The 18059-nt window shown below is 67.4% G+C and overlaps 1 protein-coding gene across 11 annotated transcripts in view; it reads left to right on the forward strand.

Moving 5' to 3' along the window:
• Window positions 1-3410: 3410 nt before the first annotated feature.
• The window catches only part of ADGRB1 (adhesion G protein-coupled receptor B1), a 77017-nt gene continuing 62368 nt past the window's right edge, over window positions 3411-18059 (forward strand). For 5 of the 11 annotated variants that reach the window (XM_067018102.1, XM_067018109.1, XM_067018098.1 and 2 more), the window contains exons 1-2: window positions 3411-3574; window positions 16041-17030. In XM_067018102.1, the coding sequence (XP_066874203.1) occupies window positions 16259-17030 (772 nt within the window). In that variant the 5' untranslated portion in view covers window positions 3411-3574; window positions 16041-16258. Of the gene's footprint in view, window positions 3575-3946; window positions 4045-11205; window positions 11363-16040; window positions 17031-18059 lie in introns of those variants that run through there. The other 6 variants (XM_059042561.2, XM_067018105.1, XM_067018106.1 and 3 more) reach the window with 3 other exon arrangements.

Raw genomic sequence — 18059 nt, forward strand, 5'->3', positions numbered from 1 at the left:
TATATGAAAATGCTTGGAAATAGGGCCTCGAGGTAAGCTGCCTGCTGCTCCACTGGGGGTCCTCCCAGCCCCCCACAAAGTTCCTGTTTCTCATCCCTCAGGGATGCCTTAGCGTGTACACTCAGGCCTGGGAATAAAGAACTGGGTGGGTAAGACTGCCATGAGGACAAGGCTCAGAGTGGGACCAGTCAGTGATCAATGAGTCAATGGCTGTGCTCAGGGATTGGTTTATGGCCATGAAGAGGGCTTTTAATGTCATGCTCTCTCTGCGGCTGGGTGAAGAAGTTCTAGAACCTGGATAGTGTTGACCTGGCAGGGGATCATCAGTTTCAACCTCCTGTGCTAAGCCCACCCTGGGTTTCTTCAAGCTGTGGCCCCGCCCTCAGGTGGCTGTGAGACGGTCAAGGGTTTGCATAAGCTTTGGTGGAGGGTGCTGGATGTAAACTGGTAGCAAATCTCTGGAAGAGTGGCCATTGGCTTAGAGTTCTAGAATCCTGGGGTGTCTGGGCTGCAAGTTACCTTCAAAACCCTCTGTCACGGTACTCACAGGGGCACTGAGGCTGCAGCGGGGCCAGTGTGACTCTGTTTATTTCAGGGCACTCAGCTGGGTGTGGGCCTGGGGCAGTGGATAGAATCCGCGCCCTGGAATTTCAGGGGCCATGCTGACTTTGCTCCTTCCTCAAGGAGGAGCATGGCGGCAGTTAGGCACCTCTGCTTCTAGGAGAGGGAACTGTCTGGGGTCTGGATCAGGAACTGGGGCAAGGGGACACTTTTCTAAAAGGGGCAAGTAATGGAGGGAGGCAAGGGGTCCCGGAGCAGGGAGGGGGAGGCACGGCCCTGCTGAGAAGCCCCATCTGAGGGAACTCCACCTGGCGCTGGATGGCCTGGGTGGAGGGGGTCCCAGACTCACCCTGGGAACCCCAGGCGGGGATCCCAAAGCAGAGGAGTGGGATGGCTGCTACCCTCCCCCATCCACGGGAGAGGGTTGGTGGCAAAGCAGCAGCTGAAATCCTGACTCAGAGCTACGGGCACCCTTGGCGGGGCCTTGTGGCCTAATACCAGAGGACCCCTGGTGGCCACGAGCTGCTAGTGCAGGGAGGAGATGGAAGCAAGGGCAGCGGCGGAGAGGATCTGGGCCTGGAAGGGTGGGAGGTGCAGGTGGGGCAGCCCCTCACCCCCACCCCGCTGGGGGCACCACCTCCGTCTCTTCCCCCAGTTCGAAGACTTTGGGAAGAAGGTCTTTTCCCCGGGAGGGAGGGGGAGGGATAAGGCTGCCCTGGAGGTTGACTGGGAAAGGGGCCTCCCCTGCCCTCCCAACTGCCTTGGGATCTGTGTCCCCCTAGCTCTTCCGACCAGCCCCTCAGGACACCCCTAGAGGCTTAGGCAACAGGCTGGCCCTTCGAGGGGGACTGGTTTGGACGGAGCTTCACCTGATGAGGGGAGCAATGTGCAGTGACCAGAGATGGTGCTGACGGTGATGGTGGTGTAGTGGCACTGTTTGGGGTTATGGCAATGGTCATAGGGAGAACCGGGTGGGAGGAGCTGCTGACGTTCAGGCTGACAGTGAATGCGAATGAATGCTTGATGGTGACAGTGATGACACCCTGATGGAGCCTCCTGGGAAGAAGCTGAGAAAAGCAGACAGTTGGACCAGATGCGGGGCTTGGGCAGCAAAGGCATTAGTGGACTGCTAAGATGACAAATGTGTATAGTATTGGATATTTAGGCAGACCCAAAGAAGATTTTGCATTCAGAGTGGACCACAAGTTATGAAAAAGAAGCAAGGGGCTGCGAGGCATAAACATCCTGGTAGAGAATGACCCTGAAGCAATTTCCCTGAGGTCATTCCTCCAAGACTCTGTATTTCATTCCAGGGAGGTCCCCTATGGGTATCTGGCCAAAGGTCTCAGAAGAAGAGGGACTGTTCTCACTTTAAGATGGGAGATGAAGCAGCTAAAGGGGCCATCCCCATCAGCTTATGGAAAACAAAATCTAAATATGGGACTGGGGTGCCCTCACTGTCACCAAGTCAAAGGAGGGTGCGTGGAGGATGTGAGTGTGGATGGAATGGCTGGGGACAGCTCCACAGGGGAAGTGGTGGTCTGGACCTCACTTTCAAACCCTTGGCTCTTCTCCCAAGCCCCTCCCTCAGCATCTCTCAGAACAGAGTATCCCTGAGGAAAGACTCAACAAACCCAACCTGGGCAGTTCAAACTGGTCCTTCCCACGTCCGCCAACCTCTGATCCTCTCGGATGGGGTCCAGAGTCCGTGCCTCTGACTCTGTCTCCTGCCCAGCACTCATTCCACCTTCCGTCCAACCCGCCCACCCACCCTCATCCACCTATCCAAGCATCATCCTTCCAACTGCACGGCCCACCCTGCCTCTTCAGCCCTCCACTCATGTGCCATCCATCCATTTATGCACCCACCTATCCTGCCCATCCTCACCCGCCTCTTTCCTCCATCCATCCACCCACCCTCCACCCTTCCATCTACCGTCCCACCCATCTCTCTAGGCATCTGTCCGTCCACCCATCCTCCGGAGCACCTCCTCAATCTACACCCACTTACCTCATCCACCCTTCCACACATCCCATCCTCTCGTGGACCTCTGTGCATTGTGCACGTACAACCCCACATAACTTCCTTCCCCCTGTCCACCCATCCACCCATCCGTTTATCCAGCCGGCCAGCGGCGGCCACTCCTCGGCTCCTGGAAGAGGCAGAGAGCCGAGACCCAACTCTTGGTTTTCCTGCTGCATGGGGCAGGAGCTGGGCTCTCCTCGGTGTGCGCGCTTATGTGCGTCTTACCCGTGCCCCCCACCCCGTTATCTCTCTCCCCTCCCCCACACCCCGCCCCCCGCTCGCGCTCCCCTCTAATGTGTGATCTGGAAGCGCTATAAAGCCTGATGTAATCCGTAATGCAGTCTCTGGCTCCCGATTCGGGATCCAGTTTCAGAGAGGGAGAGATTGGGGAGAGCCGGCAGCCCGGTGGGGGAAGCAGCTCGCCTCTCTCCTCCTCCTTCTCCCCGTCCTCGGCCTCCTCCTCCTCCTCCCCGCGCCGCCCCGCCCCCGGCTCGGCTCGGCTCGGCTCGCCCCCCCCGCCTCAGGAAGGGGAAAAAAGGCGAGAGGAGCGGGGCAGGCGAGAGGAGCGGAGCGGCGGCGGCGGCCGGAGAGGGAGCGGCGGGCGCAGGCGGCGGCGGGCGCGGCGTTGGCGGCGGCCCCGGCGGAGCGAGCGTGGAGCCGGCGAGCCGGGAACACAGGCGGCCGCGCCGCGTCCTGGCCGGGCCCGGGCCCGCGCGCTCCGCATCGCCAGCAGCCCGGGCATCCGGACCTCCCCGGCGCCCGGGGGGCGCCGGCAGGCGGGGGGAGGGGAGGGGGCCTGCGCGCGCCGGCGGGTGCGCTCCCGGGGGCGTCGCTGCTAGGCCTGGAGCGGGCCGGGGGCGGCGGAGGCAGGAGGACCCCCCCCTCCGCCCGGACGCCCGGCTCGGCCGCCTGCGACGCGGGGCGCTCCTGGGTATTTGCAACTCGCCGGATCAAGTCTTCGCCAGCGGGGCCGCTGCTGCCGGGAAGGTAAGGAAGGCTCCGGCGGGCGGCTGGGGGCTGGGGGCGCGGCGAAAGGGGGCGCAGCGAGGGTGGGAGGGGGCCGGGGGAGGGGCGGACGCCCGGACTTCTTAACTTCGCCGTTTGGAGCTTCACAGCTCCGAGGTTTGCGCTCGGAGCTCGGGAGTTTGGACCCCCCCCCCATTCCCCCGCCCCCTGCCTCCTCCAGCGGCCGCGACGGAATCTGGCAGGTCTCCGCGCGCCCGCACTGGGGGGCTGAGGAGGGGGCGACCTGGACGTGGGAGAGGCTCCTCGGCGCCGCTCACCTGCCCCCGGCTCACACACACGCAGGCCGGGCTGGGGAAGACACCCCCTCCCCGTCACAGGCACAGACCCAGGGCAGGCTGGGGAAGGCGTTCCCGTTGTGTCCTCACCACACACGGACGCTGGCAGGGGCCTCAGGGAGCCCCAGATGTCCCCACAGCCACACGCAGACCCAGGTAGGTTCAGGAGGGACACCCCCGTGTGTCCCCCTTGCCCTCTTGACAGCCAGAGCCCCTACAGACATTGTGGGGGCCCGAGATGTCCTCCCCCACGCACAGTGCCTCCCTCGAAGCCTCACGGTAGACCCGGCACTGGCGGTGGACACTCCCCGGAGGTTCTCTTATCCCCAGATCGGGCGGAGGGCTACCCTAGCGCCCGTCCGCCCCCCTCCACACACACGAACGCCCTGGCTCATTCCGTTCTCGGCTTCTTTTCCGCTCGCTCGCACAGGCCGCGCGGATAAGCCGCTCCGAACTTTGGGTCGGCCCTGCGCCCTCTCCGCGGGAAGCGGGGAAGCCAGGCGCCGGGCACTCCTCGGTCCCCATTCCCAGCGGGCCGAGGCCGCCGGCCCTCCGCGGCCGCCGCGCCTGCTTGGAGCCGCGCGGAGCTGCCTCGAGGAATGAGCCTGGCCCCCGCCCCCTCCCGGGCAGGCTGGGGCTCTCGGCCCGGCCGGGTGCCCTCTCCCACTAGTCTCCGCGGCCCCCTGGGCAGGGCAGAACGCGTCTCGGGCCTGCCTCGGGAGGGGGCGGCGGAGCTGACAATCGCCGCGAAGCAAGGTGGCCAGGAAGGCTCGTCGGAGGTTGCGGCTTCCAGCCCGCGTACCTCTAACGGGCCGCGGCGGCTCCTGCTGGGGTCAATTCCCAGGCAGCCTAGAGAGATCGCCCGTTCAGGCACCCAAACCCCGGCCCGCTGGGCACCTTACCCTCCCCACTTTTATTTTCGGCTTCCAAGTTTCTTGGAGCGCAGGGAGCCAGGATGGGACCGGACGAGTCCTAACCCGCCCCCCCTTCAGCACCCTTTCCCTCCGCGCGCTCCCCAACACGTCCCATTCCCCCGGGTCTGGGTCGAGGATTCCTTAGCGGCAACTCCCGAGGAGTTGAAAGGTGTGCAGGTGTGTGGGTGGGCAGGGGGCGCGCACCCACGCCCCAGAGGAGCGGATTGGCGAACGTGTTGGGGAGGGGGCCGGGAGGTCTGCGCTCCCAACCCACCCTCGGGACCTAAGGGGACCCCCAGTGCCTTCCGCCGCGACACAGACACACGCCCCCTACGAGCGGCGGCCGCGCGGGCCGGGTGGAGAGGGCAAACGGGAGGCTGGGGTCCCTTTTCACATCCGGAGGTGGCATATACGGTGTATCTGGGTTCTGAGGAGGCGGCCAGAGCGTCTCCTAGAACCCGAAGCCTTTCATTTCTTGGCGACCCCTGCCGCCGCCGAGGCAGCGAGGGAGGTCGAGGGAGAGAGCCGCTCCCTCACCACCGCAGGCGGCAGTGAAACTCTGCGCCCGGACGCCCGGGTGCCGCCGGGTCCGGCTTTGAGTACCCGAGCAAGGTCAAGCAGGCGAAGGAGGGGGCGGGGGCTCCTGGGCGCGCCCCCGCCCGTGCAGAGTCGGGGCCTTGGGAGGGGGTGTGGGCCGCCCACCGAGTCAGCCCCGAGCGCCCGCCGCCCGCGCGCGGTCCCCGGAGGCGGACGTTGCGCGCGTTCCAGGATCCCGGAGCGCCCCGCGCCCGGCCCGGCGCCCTTCCTCCCGGCTAGCTAGCTGGCGCTCGGCGCTGCTTTCAGACTTGTTGCTCCTGGATGCGGGGGGCGGGGGGGGGGGACCGGCCTGGGAGCACCGGAGCCCGGGCGGCGGGGGGCCGAGCGCGAGGCCGGCGGGAATGCGCCAGGGTGGCGCGCGGCTCCGCGGGCGGGCGCGGCGCGGAGGCTCGAGCAGGGAGTTTTCCGCCTCCGATCCCGGAGAAGGGCGCTTGTCCCCGCCACGCTCCCGCGCGGGGGCGGAAAAGACGATTCGTCGCCCTCGTTATCACGCCGCTCTCCTCCAGACCCTGGGCCGGGAGGGGACGCAGCCAAGTTGTCGAGCCCTCCCTTGTCCGCAGGCTCCGGCCCCTCTCGGGCCTCTGTGGCCGCGTCCGTGAAATGGGGGCGAGGGTGGGGGTCTCGGAGCCCTTCCGGCTCAGGTCCTCGGCGCTCGTCCCGATGTCCAGCGTGCTGGGCCCGCAGCGTGCTGGGTCTGCGGCGTCCCGACCGGCCGGGTCCGGAGGCAGCTGGGCGCCTGCGGACGCGCGGCCGCGGGGACGGGCACGAGGCGGACCCGGGAAGGCCAGACGAGCAGCGGGGCGCGAGCAACCTCCCGCGGAGTCCTCGGCCCCTGGCCGACCCGCTCGGCCCGGCCCCGCCTCCGGAACGGGTCCTGGGGCCCAAGCCCGCCCCCTGGGGACGCCTCCAGCTCAGGCAGGGGCGGCGGGCGCGGGGCTGCGGTGGCGGTGGCGGAGGGCGGCGCGCTGTCGCGTTCGGCCGAGAGAGGGCGCCCGCGCCGCCGGCCGCCTGCCCGCCCCTTCCGTCTCTTCCGTGGCCCAGGCGCCCGCCCCATCCTGGGCAGCCCCGGGCGCCCCCTCCCTCTCGCCGGTCCCGCCGCTCCCGCGTCAGGGCCGGAGCGCTGTCACCTGTGTCTCCCCACACTCGCCGGGCCCCCGTACCTCCGTGCACAGCGTGTGCACGGGCCTGAGGACCATGTTTGTGTACATGTGTGTTACGCGTGCATGTGCATGCCTGGCCGGCAGGCATGCAGACTGCCACATGTGTGTGTGTGTAGCGCGGAGCAGGTCTGTGTGAATGTGCGACCTGGATGGCAGTATTTAACCGAACCACATTTTGCCTGTGGCAGGTCCTGTAACTGGCTGTGTACAAGAGGTGGACCCCTGGGAGTAAAGCTCTAACTCTGCCCCCCCAAACCCCAAACCCGGAGAGGTTTGTTAACTCCATCCGAGCCAGCAAACCCACACTATCCCATTGTCCCCTGGAACCCTCTGTCCTCCAGCCTCCGTGCCTGCAGCTGCGCCACCGGTCAGAGCTGTGATTTCTGTGTAAACACACACGGCCCAGATACCCTTGTGCACAGCCTAAGTGCACACACATACTGAACATGTGGGTGCCCACGTGTACACACTCGCACTAGTGGTGCAGCGTGGACGAGGCATAGGGCATGCTCCCCACCCGGTGTGAAAGCTGGTGGGAATACAGGAGGAGAGAGACCTTGCTCGGCTCAGTGAATGGCCCCTGGGGGTGGAAGACAGCAGCCTGCAGGAGCCCAGAGGTGGGGCTCCCCAAGGGCCCTCCACGGGGAAGTGGCAGCTAAGCTGGGAGAAGAGCGGTGGTGGTGGTGAGGATGAGGAGGGTCTCAGTATGGGACCAGCCATGCAAAGGCCCTGTGGCAGGTGTGAGGTGCAGACAGGAGCTGGAAAAGTGAATGGCAGGACCAGGGCTTCAGAGGGAGCAGGGCCAGACCACAGATCCCTGTAGGCATCGGGCTATGTCCTGGGAGTGGTGGGGGCCACGGGGCAGGGTTGTAAACAGAGGTGATGACTTGGCCTGATGGACACACCAAAGAGATGGAGGGTGCTCCTAGGGGCAGCCAGGTTGCATGGGGCTGCCCCGCCCACAACTGCACTGGACTCCAGACTTCAGTTGTCACCACAGAACGGCCATCACCCTGACACCACCCAAGAGCCCCATCAGTGTGCACCACAAACAGACCCACAACACAGCACAGAATGCTAGCATGTGCTACCCTGGAATCTGGGCCCCAAGGTGGACATTCATGTCCGGGGACAAGGCATCGCTCCGAGGACCCTGGGGCCGCAGGGCACCGGGAGAGACCCTCTTCCCACCCACTGCCCATTTACAGTTGTTGGAAAAGTAAGGCCAGAGAGAGGAAGAGCTTCCCTTGGAACTTTGATTCCAGGCCTTTGCCCCGGCCGGCCGCAGCTGCAGGTGACAGAGGCAAAGCCCCTCCCACTGCAGGGCGGGACTTCGCAGGGAGACCCCCAGGACCCGTGGCCTCAGCTGAGTGTAAACCCCTGGGTTCAGGTCTCTTAGGGAGCCATCCCCGCGTCCCAGTGTCCTCCTGGCTCCCAGGGCAGGGGAGGACCGGCGCTGCCAGGGAAAGCACAGGGTGGGCGGGGGCCTCTCTCCTTCCCGGCTGCAGCCCCGCCCCCTTCTCTTTCTCTTAATTCATTTCTACTCACTGGAAAGTGAACCGCGGTGGGGGCAGCACCAAAAGGCTGGAGCGCAAAGGGCGTCTCCTTCCCTCCCCAGACCCCAGGTCCTCCTGTTAATGGGTCCGTATTATCCTTCCACGATGTTCTGTGGCTCCGCAAGCGTAACTGCGTTTGTCCTGTAAGTGCTTTGGACAAATGGAGGTGGTCTCTGTGCGCAGGGGCAGCTGGCTCACCCCCCACCGTCACCCCCCACCGTCTCATCCCCCCACTCCCCACCACTGCGCCCCACCCCGGCCCCCAGCTCCCCCGCCCTCACCTTTGGATCTGCGCCACGTGCGTGCCGATCACCGCCCACGTCCCCGTCCGTTGGGGTCTGTGGGCATCCTCGAGGGCTTACTTGGAGGGGGCGTAGATGGGGTCCCCAAGGTCCGCTGGGCCCTGCTGGGTGACTGTGGGACCGGGAGAGGCCTGCGGGGCAGGGGGTTTCCAGGGGTTCAGGGACCGAGGTGGGCGGTGAGATGAGACCCAGGCTGTCCCCATCCCCTCGTGCTGTGTCCGGTTTTGGGGGTGCTGACCCTCAGCTGAGACGTGGGCTGGCGGGTCCCTGAGGTGGGAGGAGAGGTGGAGGCATGGCTGCAGGAAGAGGAGCTGAAGTGCTGGTGAGCAGGGGCCTCGGAGCTCTGCGGGCGACCCAGGCGGCCTGGCTGAGTCACCGAACCTCCCTCCTGCTCGGCCTGGGCACTTTGGACAGCACTTGTCTGAGGCTCAGAGACTTAGGGTAGGGAGTCCCACCGGGTAGGGCAGGGAGTCCTGCCCAAGAGAGGGGCGGAGCTGGCGCTGTGCACGTAGGTGCCGCCCTGGGGGGCGAGGCTGCCAGTGCAGGTCTCTGTGAGGGCCCAGTTGTCCCAGAGAGATGCGAGTGACTCCAGAACGGAGAGAGCGCTGTCCCTGCTCCCCACCAGAGCCCTGGCCGTCTGGGTCCCAGCGCGCAGGGGCGCCTCTGGAAAGCCTTCCGCTCACACACGTGCACACACTCACCCCGTACACGGCGACCCTCCCCGCTGCCGCGCACACGCTCCCGCACGCACTGCACACGCGTGTGCACAGGCGCCCCCGCGCGCGCGCACTGCTCCCTCCGCAGTCCTGTCCCAGTCTCGGGGTCTGCCATCCTCCCCGGCGCTCACCCTGGGCCGCAGGTCGGTTTGCCCTGTCTCCTCCCGCCCGCCCTCTGCCACCCTCCGGCACCTTGGCCATCCTGGAGGGAGGGGAGAGGGCGCCCCGTGGGTCTCGGGGAGGCCCAGGTCCAGATCCTTGATACCCCTGGCCACTGGGTACCAAGGCACGTCTTCAGTTTCCCGAAGCACGTCCAGGCTAAGCACCCCCTTCCTCTGTTGTCATCCCCCCTCCCCACTCCATGCTGTCAGGACCTCTGCGTCCCCACCTGGCCAGGCCTATCCGGGACGTCCCTGGGACCTCAGTGTTGTCTGCTGGCCGCCAGGACCCTTCCTGACCGCCTCTTCCAATCTTGTCACCGTCCTCACACCCTCCCCATGTGGCCTTGGACAGGTGACCTTGGATGAGCCCCGGCGTGGGGTGTGGGTGGGCATCGCTTGTAGGCCAGCCGCTGAGCGGGCGTGGAAGGTGTGTCTCCCTCTCTGGGAGCAGGGGGGCACACAGAGAGGAGAGGGCAGTGACATATGTCACACCCAGACTTTCAGGAACCTCCCCTCCTCGGGAGAGTTCCCCGCTCTGGTGGGGTGCCCCAGCTGATGGGGCAGCCGCTCTCACTGTCCCTGCCTGGGACTCTCCAGAGAGCGTGTCTGTGTGCACGCGAGGGCATCGTGTGTGTGTGTGTGTGTGTGTGTGTGTGTGTGTATGCAGCCATGTGTGTGCGTGCCCGGGGCGCAGGACTCAGTGGGAGCTCCGAGGGGGAGGGGTCCGGCAGGCTCAGGTAAGGCTTCTAGGGCAGCCACCTGGCCCATGTCCTGAAGGACAGGTGGGTGTCTGCTGGGCAGGGGCCAGGGCAGCGGGGGCAGCCCGGGAGCTTGAGGGCACGGGGTGTCTTCAAGGCCTACAGGTGGTTTGGGGTAACAGGCTCCTGGGCAAGAAGAGGTGTGATGAGGGTGAGGGTGTGTGCGGGGAGGCCTGGAGCAGAGCCAGAGGGCGGACCTCCCTCCCCGCCTCAGCAGTGGACCTTGCGGGGCACCTTTCTTTTTCCTCCTGGGGAGCTCTGCCTGGCCTCTGGCCAGATGCCCCTGGCAGCCCCTGTGCCCAGGCAGGCAGGCCGGGGAAGGAGGCCTCCCTGCCGGCAGCCCCGCCCCGCGCAGGCGGCCCCTCCCCGCCCCGCAGGGATACCTCCCAGGCATGCTCCCACCTCTCTGCTGTGAGTGGAACGTGGCCGGGGCCTCCTTGGGGAAGGCCTGGGATGCGCCACACGTCAGTCAGGAGGGCTGGGGGCGGGATCTCCTAGCGGCACCCCCAGCTCTGCTCGTGAACGGAGGCCTGCCTGGCTGCGTGACCTGCCGCGGCCCAGGACGGCGGCCCCGTCGGGCGGGCAGGCTGCCGTGAGCAGGGCGGCCAGGTGCCCCCGGGGGGCCTCTCCTGCGAGCTCTCCCAGCCCCACCTGGCCGCCGGTCCCCTGGGCTGCCCTCCGTGCCGCGGGTGCCCACCCGCCCCTCCCCCAGTACAGCCTTCTGCAGGACACACAGGCGGGCACTGTTCAGAGGGCCGGGCAGGACAACAGAGTGCCTTTTGTGGCTGGTGCCGGGGGATGCCATTGGCGGCCTGGGGTGGGTGGGGAGGGATGGAGGCAGGGCCTGGGTCAGGCCTGTGTGTTGGACAGTTGCGGTGGGGGGGGGGGGGGAGCGTCCCACGGACTGAGGTGAGGCCGGAGACTTCTGGAGGCTGATGGGTGGGCACCCAGCCCACACCCCTGTGTGTCAGCGATCCCGAGGCACCCAGGGCTTCTGATCGAGGCCAGGGGCTGGAAGGTGCCCCCGTGCGCAGATACGTCTGGGACGGTGGTGGGAGGGGGGCACGTCACCCCTCAGCGGGTGGCGACCCTGCCAGCTGCCAAGTGGGGCCGCTACTGCTCCTGCCTCCTGGGGCCCCGTGAGATCTGAGACCGGTCCTGCGTGCGGTCGGCGCTCAGTAAACCGGTCATCGTCTCCCTCTCTCGTCGCCGTGACTCCAGATCCTCGTCCTCCGCCTGCCGTGGCCGGCTCTCCGGGGTCCCTCACCCCTCACCCCGAGGCCACCCTGCAGGCTCTGAGAGGCCGCGTGGTAGGTTCGGGGCAGAGGCTGGCCAAAGGGATGGGGGCCAGAACACCAGGAGGGTTTCCCTGCAGCCGGGCAGTTTGGCCCTGAGAAGGTGATGGGAGAGGCGGGGGCCTGAGGGGGCTTGGGTGTGAATTGGCCACCGTCCTTGGGAGCCCAGGATGGGCAGGGGGAGATGGACGCTGCAATGACCCAGGTTGGGATATGGGGACTCAAGGACCAGACAGGGGGCCTGCAGCCCCTGGGAGACAGTGCCCCCGTGAGCACCTCTGGAGAGGAGCGACCAGCAACCTCGCTGGACCCCGGCACCGAGGTCAGGAGCCTCTTCCACCCCCCCCTCACCTGTGGTCGCCAGGCCTGTAGACTTTGACCCCCCGCGGAGGCCTGGGTGCCGGGTGTGGCTGAGGGGAGGAGGCGAGGGCCAGCCCGGGGGCCACAGCTCCCAGGCTGGAGCCGGCCTTCTGCTGGCCTGGCGCTTCTCTGAGGCCCTGCCCTGGCCTCCGCGGGGCTCCATCCTGGCCGTGGGCTCCCCCTCCAGGCAAGCACTCCTCTCTCAGCCCCAGGCCCTGTCCCACTGCCCTGTGCCTCCCGTGATTCCACGCTGAGCCCTCCTCCTGCTGGGAGCCGTGTGTGTGTGTGCAGACGCAGTGCAGGCACGCGCACACAGACGTAGGTGTTGGCACACGCACGTGCGTGCACATGTACGGGCACACGTCTGCTCCCCCCGGCTCAGCGAGGGTCCCCGCCACCCATGGCCCACATGCCCAAGCTGGAAGCCTGGTCACGTCCGTGACCCCGTTTGTCCTCGGACCACCCTCCCAGCCCAGACACCACACAAGCCTCCCCCCGGCTCTCCCGGCCTGTGCCCCCTCCCCCGTCAGAGGAATCCCCCCAGCGAAGATTGACGCTGTCCCCCTCCTCCTGGGACCCTTCCCCGGCATTGCCCCCTCCAGGACACTATCCCTGGCTGCCAGGTGGGGTCAGGGGCTCCCCTGCACGCCCCACCCCATCTCAGCTCTGCTTGCCCGGGCCTGGGATGGATTCCACTGGTCGGCCTCCACCACGGCCGTGTGGCCTGGGGCCTGACACGGGTGTGCCCCGGACCAAGGCTAGACGGGGACCTCTGAGCCATTTATCCGAGGCCTTGTTGGAGCATTTCAGGCAGGCGGTTAATGGGGATGGAGCGGCCTCAGCCTGTGGAAAGCATCTGTGGCTCTGCTGGGGGCGGGGCAGAGGCCAGGGTGTGGGGTGTGCGCAGGCAGGTGGAGGGTGAGTGACTCCTGGCCGCCACAGGAGCTGTCCGTGCTGACGGCCTGGGCCTCCTGCCCAGCTCTGCCCCAAGACCCAGCCAGAAGAGGCAGGGCCAGGCCAGTTCTGTGGCACTCAGACTCAGAGCTGGGACAGCATTCCGGACAGCAGAGCCTTTCCCAAGGCCCGGGGTGTGGAGCTGTTCGAGGTGTAGAGGATGCCTGGCCCCCTGGTGGCCCTAGTGGTCCGCCCTGTGGAACCCTGCGTGAAAACCCCGTGGGTGGGCTCTTCTAGGCCATCTCCTGGCCCCAAGAGCCTGTTGAAGGCTCACAGCAGAGCCTCAGTCCCACGGGTGTGGCGTCCCGACCTGCCACTTATCCCCCGTCCCCGTGGGCACCTCCCGCCTCCCCGGGTCCAGGCCAGCAATGGCCCCTCCACATCCCACCTCCCAGCCGGGGCCGGGGCCGGGCCGCTCTCTTCTGTGTCCTGAGCATCCTTGCCCTGCCTCCTTCCTCACCGCCAGGCCAGCCCCCGCGTTGCCACCCTTCGAAGGGGCAGTTCTGAATGGGACGCTGTCCTGCACCTGACCCTCCCTTCACTCTCTTGCCCGGACACTGGCGTGGGCCTCGCTCCCCTGACAGGCCCACAAGGAGCGGGGAGTGAGCTGGTGCGGATGAGGGCCGGCCGGCAGGGATGCTAGGAGGGCCCCGGCTCGGCCCAGCTCCCACGGGCCCTGGGGCAGGGGCAGGATTAGGGCCGGTTCTGCCGGGCCTAGGGCAGTGCCAGCTCTCAGAGGGCAGGGGCTTTGTGCAGCAGGCCTGGGCCCGGATCCCGCCTCGGGCGCCCAGCGCCTGCAAGCCCCCACCAAGGTTGTTGGTCTGTGGCCCCCACGTGCCCGTCTGCACGGCCGCACCACAGCAGGGGCCCCAGGATCGCTCCTGCGGAGACGGGGTGCCCCGCACAGGATCGAGCCCAACCTTGGTCCCCTCCCCGCCACGAGCCCTGCTTCTCCTGTGCTCTCCCTCCACGCTGGGCCTGGCTGGGACGCCCCTCCAGACCTGTGAGCCCACAGGGTGGGGGAGGCAGCTGCGCAGCCTTGAGGCCGAGTGTCTGAGACACCTGAGGCCGGGTGTCTGCGCCACTTTCCAGACGGGAGGGCCGTGGCGTGGGCCGCCAGGGGCTGGGGTGGGCAGGGGAGAGTGCGGGCCCGGCCTGGGCCATCTCAGGACCGAGCGGGCCCCTCTGGGGGAAGGTGCTGGGTTTTGGGGTGGCCTTGACCCCGGGTCAAGGGGGATGAGTCTGAGTGGGTCGGCTGTCGCGTGGCGGGGGTCAGGGTGGGGTTGGGGGAAACGCCTGACCACGATCAGAGTTTCCGCTGGGCTTTGCCGACTTTCACCTGGGATTCTCCGGGGCATCGGGGAGGGTTTGTCCCGGGGCTGGGGCCCCAGCTGGGGTCCTGGTGGCTGCATTAGGTCCCAGCCCGGGACCAAGAGAGGGGGTGCTGCAGCCGGGGCTGAGGCTCAGGTGAGGTTCCGGATGCCATGGCCACCCCTGCGGGCGGCCTCCTAGGTCTGGGATTGACTGTGGGACCCTGGCCCCAGCCTCTCGGTTCCCACACGTGGCAGTGGGTGGCCAAGGCAGGCGGCTCCGCTATGCTGGCGTCCGAGGCTGGCCCCCAGATGGCCTAGAGGCGCGACCGGAAGAGGGGCTTCCTGGAAGCATGGGCCAAGTGCAGGGTCTGCATGAGGGGTCTGCAAGTTCTTTCCTCAGGGGACCTGAGCGTTGGCCACTAAAGAGCCCCACAGGGCCACCCCTGGTGGTCCAGAGCCCCTACCACAGCTGCCTCCTGCTCCATCTCTGGGTAAACCCGCAGGTCCAGCGCTGACCTGATGCTGGGAGAGTGAGGCTTCAACCCCACTTTGCAGGTGGGGAGGCTGAGGCTGGGAAGTGAGGGCCTTGGCCGAGTCCGCACCGCCATGCGCGGGGCAGCCGCGTCCAGCCATCCTGGCCAGCCCGAGGCCGCCCCCGCCCAGCTTCCTGCTCTGCCTAAAAGGCCTGCCAGGAAGGACGCCAGGAGGGACTGCAGAGCAGTGACCGACCTTGTGTCGCCGGCCAGCTGCGCCCAGGCAGCAAGAAGCAGCAAGCCCCTGTGGGCAGGCGGCCGGCATGTACGCGGTCGGCAGAGCTGAGGCGCCGGCACCAGGCCAGGCGGGCTGCGGGGGGCTGCTGTGGCTCCCCCTCCTTCGCCCACCCGCCCAGCTGCTGCCGGGACGACGCCCAGCAGGGGCTTTGGGGAGGGAGAGTGGGGAAGCTGAGGTTTAGGCGGCAGGAACTTTGCAGGGTCCACGTGAAGGCGCATCAGGATGGGCAGCGTTGGCTTCCGGGGCCAGGACGGCTCTGCGGTGTCCCTGCTGACCTGGGCCGGGACCTGCCCCCCGCCCCAGGTGTGAACAGGCGGCACCCAGCCAGTGCCCACTCCTGGTGCAGAGCAGGTGGCCCCAGGCCACAAGGTTGGGGTCATACTGGGGGGTCCGAGTGTGGGTACTCCCGCCCCCTCCCTGTGACCCCGTCTGAGCCTTGATTTCCTCATCGTGAGATGGGAGGCGGGGAGCAGCCTGGCTAAGTGGGCAGCGGCAGGCCGAAGCCTGGTCCCAGTGGCGGCGGCAGGTGACTCCGAGGGCGCGGAGAGGGAGGCTCCCTGCCAGGAACATGGCTGGGAGGCCACAGGGGGCACCTGAGTGGCCGTGTGAGCAGGAAAGGGGGGCAACGGGAGGTGGGTGGATGTCACAGTCACAGCCAGAGACCCAGAGACGGGGCACCAGCCCTACCCTCACCCCCAAAAATCTGGTCACTCCTGCCGTGACTAAACAGAAGTGGGAGGGGTCTCTGCACCCGCATCAGGCAAGGCCCAGAGGGGCCAGGCTGCGGGGAAGCTGGGCAACGCTGGAATGACCTGGAATGACCTGTCTCCTCTACTCCCCTGCCCTGCTTCCCCTCTGGCTGGGTTTGCAGATTCTTCCCTGAAAGAGGGCTGGAGAGGGGTACGGTCAGAGAGGCCACAGAGGCCCAGGGGCGGAACGGCCTCCGTGGCCGCCCCAGCGCAGGCGGGCGGGCCCAGAGCCCGTGGAGCCACGCCAGGCTGCCCAGCCAGACGGGCACAGCCGAGGCCCCTGTGGCCTGCGGCCCTGGCCGGGGCGGCCCACTGCTTCCCGCTCCGGCTTGGTGGGGGAGGAGGGGCCCCGGCCCCCGGCTCCTGCCCCTGTAGGTGGACATGCTGGCAGGTGGCAAACAGACAGGTGGGCAGAGCAGGTGCCTGAGAGCGAGGCCAGGGCCTGTGCCGGGGGCCCGGAGCCCGGGGCGGGCACTGCCCACGGCGTGCCAAGTCCCAGCCTCCCCCGGGGGCTCACGCGTCCCCTCTCTGCTCTGTCTCTTCCAGCGGCTGCTGGCGGCCACAGGCGGGCACTGGGGCCCCGGACGTTAGGAGCCGCCCCTGCCCACTCAGTCGCCTGAAGCCATCTCCTCCTCCTGTCCTCGCTTGAAGGCCCTGCCCCCCGGCCCTGGCCCGCTCCGCTCGCTGCCGGACCCTGGCATGTCAAGGCCTGGCCCGCGCCTGCCTGCCCAGCCGGCGGAACCCTGGCGGCCCCGCGAGCTAGGATGAGGGGCCAGGCCGCCGCCCCGGGCGCCCTCTGGATCCTCGGGCCGCTGCTGCTGCTGCTGGGGCACCACGCGGGTGCAGCCGCGGGGACGGCCGCGGGGCCCGGGGCCGAGCCGTGCGCCACGCTGGTGCAGGGCAAGTTCTTCGGGTACTTCTCGGCGGCCGCCGTGTTCCCGGCCAACGCCTCGCGCTGCTCCTGGACCCTGCGCAACCCGGACCCGCGCCGCTACACGCTCTACGTGAAGGTGGCCAAGGCGCCCTCCTGCAGCGGCCCCACCCGCGTCCGCACCTACCAGTTCGACTCCTTCCTGGAGTCCACACGCACCTACCTGGGCGTGGAGAGCTTCGACGAGGTGCTGAGGCTCTGCGACCCCTCGGCGCCCCTGGCCTTCCTGCAGGCCAGCAAGCAGTTTCTGCAGATGCAGCGGCAGCGGCCGCCCCAGGACGACGGCCCCGCGCCCCAGGAGGGTCCCCCCGCTCCCAGCGACGACTTCTCCGTGGAGTACCTGGTCGTGGGCAACCGCAACCCCAGCCGGGCCGCCTGCCAGATGCTGTGCCGCTGGCTGGACGCCTGTCTGGCTGGCAGCCGCAGCTCACACCCCTGTGGCATCATGCAGACCCCCTGTGCCTGCCTGGGCGGGGACACCGGCGACCCTGCCTCCGGCTCCCTGGTGCCTCGCGGGGACGTCTGCCTGAGGGACGGCGTGGCCGGTGGCCCCGAGAACTGCCTCACCAGCCTGACCCAGGACCGGGGCGGGGATGGCGCTCCAGGTGAGTGACGGCTAGGAGAGGCCCTGGGGTGGCTCTCTGGGCATACGGTGGCTGGGAAGGGTCTTCTCTGCAGGGCTGCCCTGGCCACCCATCCCCCGAGCACTTCGGGGAAGCCAAGTGCAGAGAGAGAAGTTCTCTGCAGCCTCGCTGAGAATGGGCAGCCTGGGGTGCCTGCCGCATGGGTGGTGCTTGCTAAGTGCCCAGGGAAGGGAGGGATGGAGGGAGGGAGGGAAGGAAGGAACAAGGGTCTGATTTCTCCCAGGATGAGGGAGGTTTAGGTTCCTGGCTGGGGGGAGGGTCCCTCCCTTTTCGCAGGCAGGACCATTCCCATGCGCCAGCAGGCTGCTGTGGCCTGTGGCCGGGGTCTGCAGGGGCCTGCTGGGACACGGGAGAAAAAGCGGAGTGGCCACACGTGGTCAAGGAGGTGCAGTGCGGGGGACGGCACGTGGTTACAGCCACGCAAACCCTCACACAGCAGTTAGTTACCCAGCGCCTGTGAGGTGTTCTAGGCGCTGGGGACACGCAATGAAGACAAGAAACAACAAAAACAAAACAAAACAAAAGCCCCGCTCTCGTGGAGCTGCCTTCTGGGTCTGGGCGGTGTTAAACGGCAAAGCACGAGAAACAGGCATGTCAGGTGGTGTTGAAGACATCGCAGGGGGAGGGACCCTGGTGGCAGGGCTGCACGTCACCTGGAGGTCAGGGGTCACTTGGTCAGGGGGCTGTGTTCGAGGTTCTGGGAGGGGTGCGGGTGAGCCCCGTGCGGGTCAGAGGGCAGGGCAGGGCAAAGGGGGGTGGGGTGGGCGTGGGCTCGGCTGGTCCCACCTTCTTAGCAGTTTGGGTTCCTCGGTGCGACGGCCACCTGCGCAGGAGGGCGCCATCGGTGGGATGGACCACCGAGAGGGCCCCCTGGCACCGGGGCAGGAGGGAGACCCTGCACGTGCTTGGAGCCGGACGCCCAGGGTGTCTCGGGAGGCTGGGGCTGCGGCAGGGGACAGCTCTTCACCGAACGTGGCGTTTGAGACTCCA

The sequence above is a fragment of the Kogia breviceps genome, chromosome 17, assembly GCF_026419965.1.
Source record: "Kogia breviceps isolate mKogBre1 chromosome 17, mKogBre1 haplotype 1, whole genome shotgun sequence".
NCBI lineage: Eukaryota > Metazoa > Chordata > Mammalia > Artiodactyla > Physeteridae > Kogia > Kogia breviceps.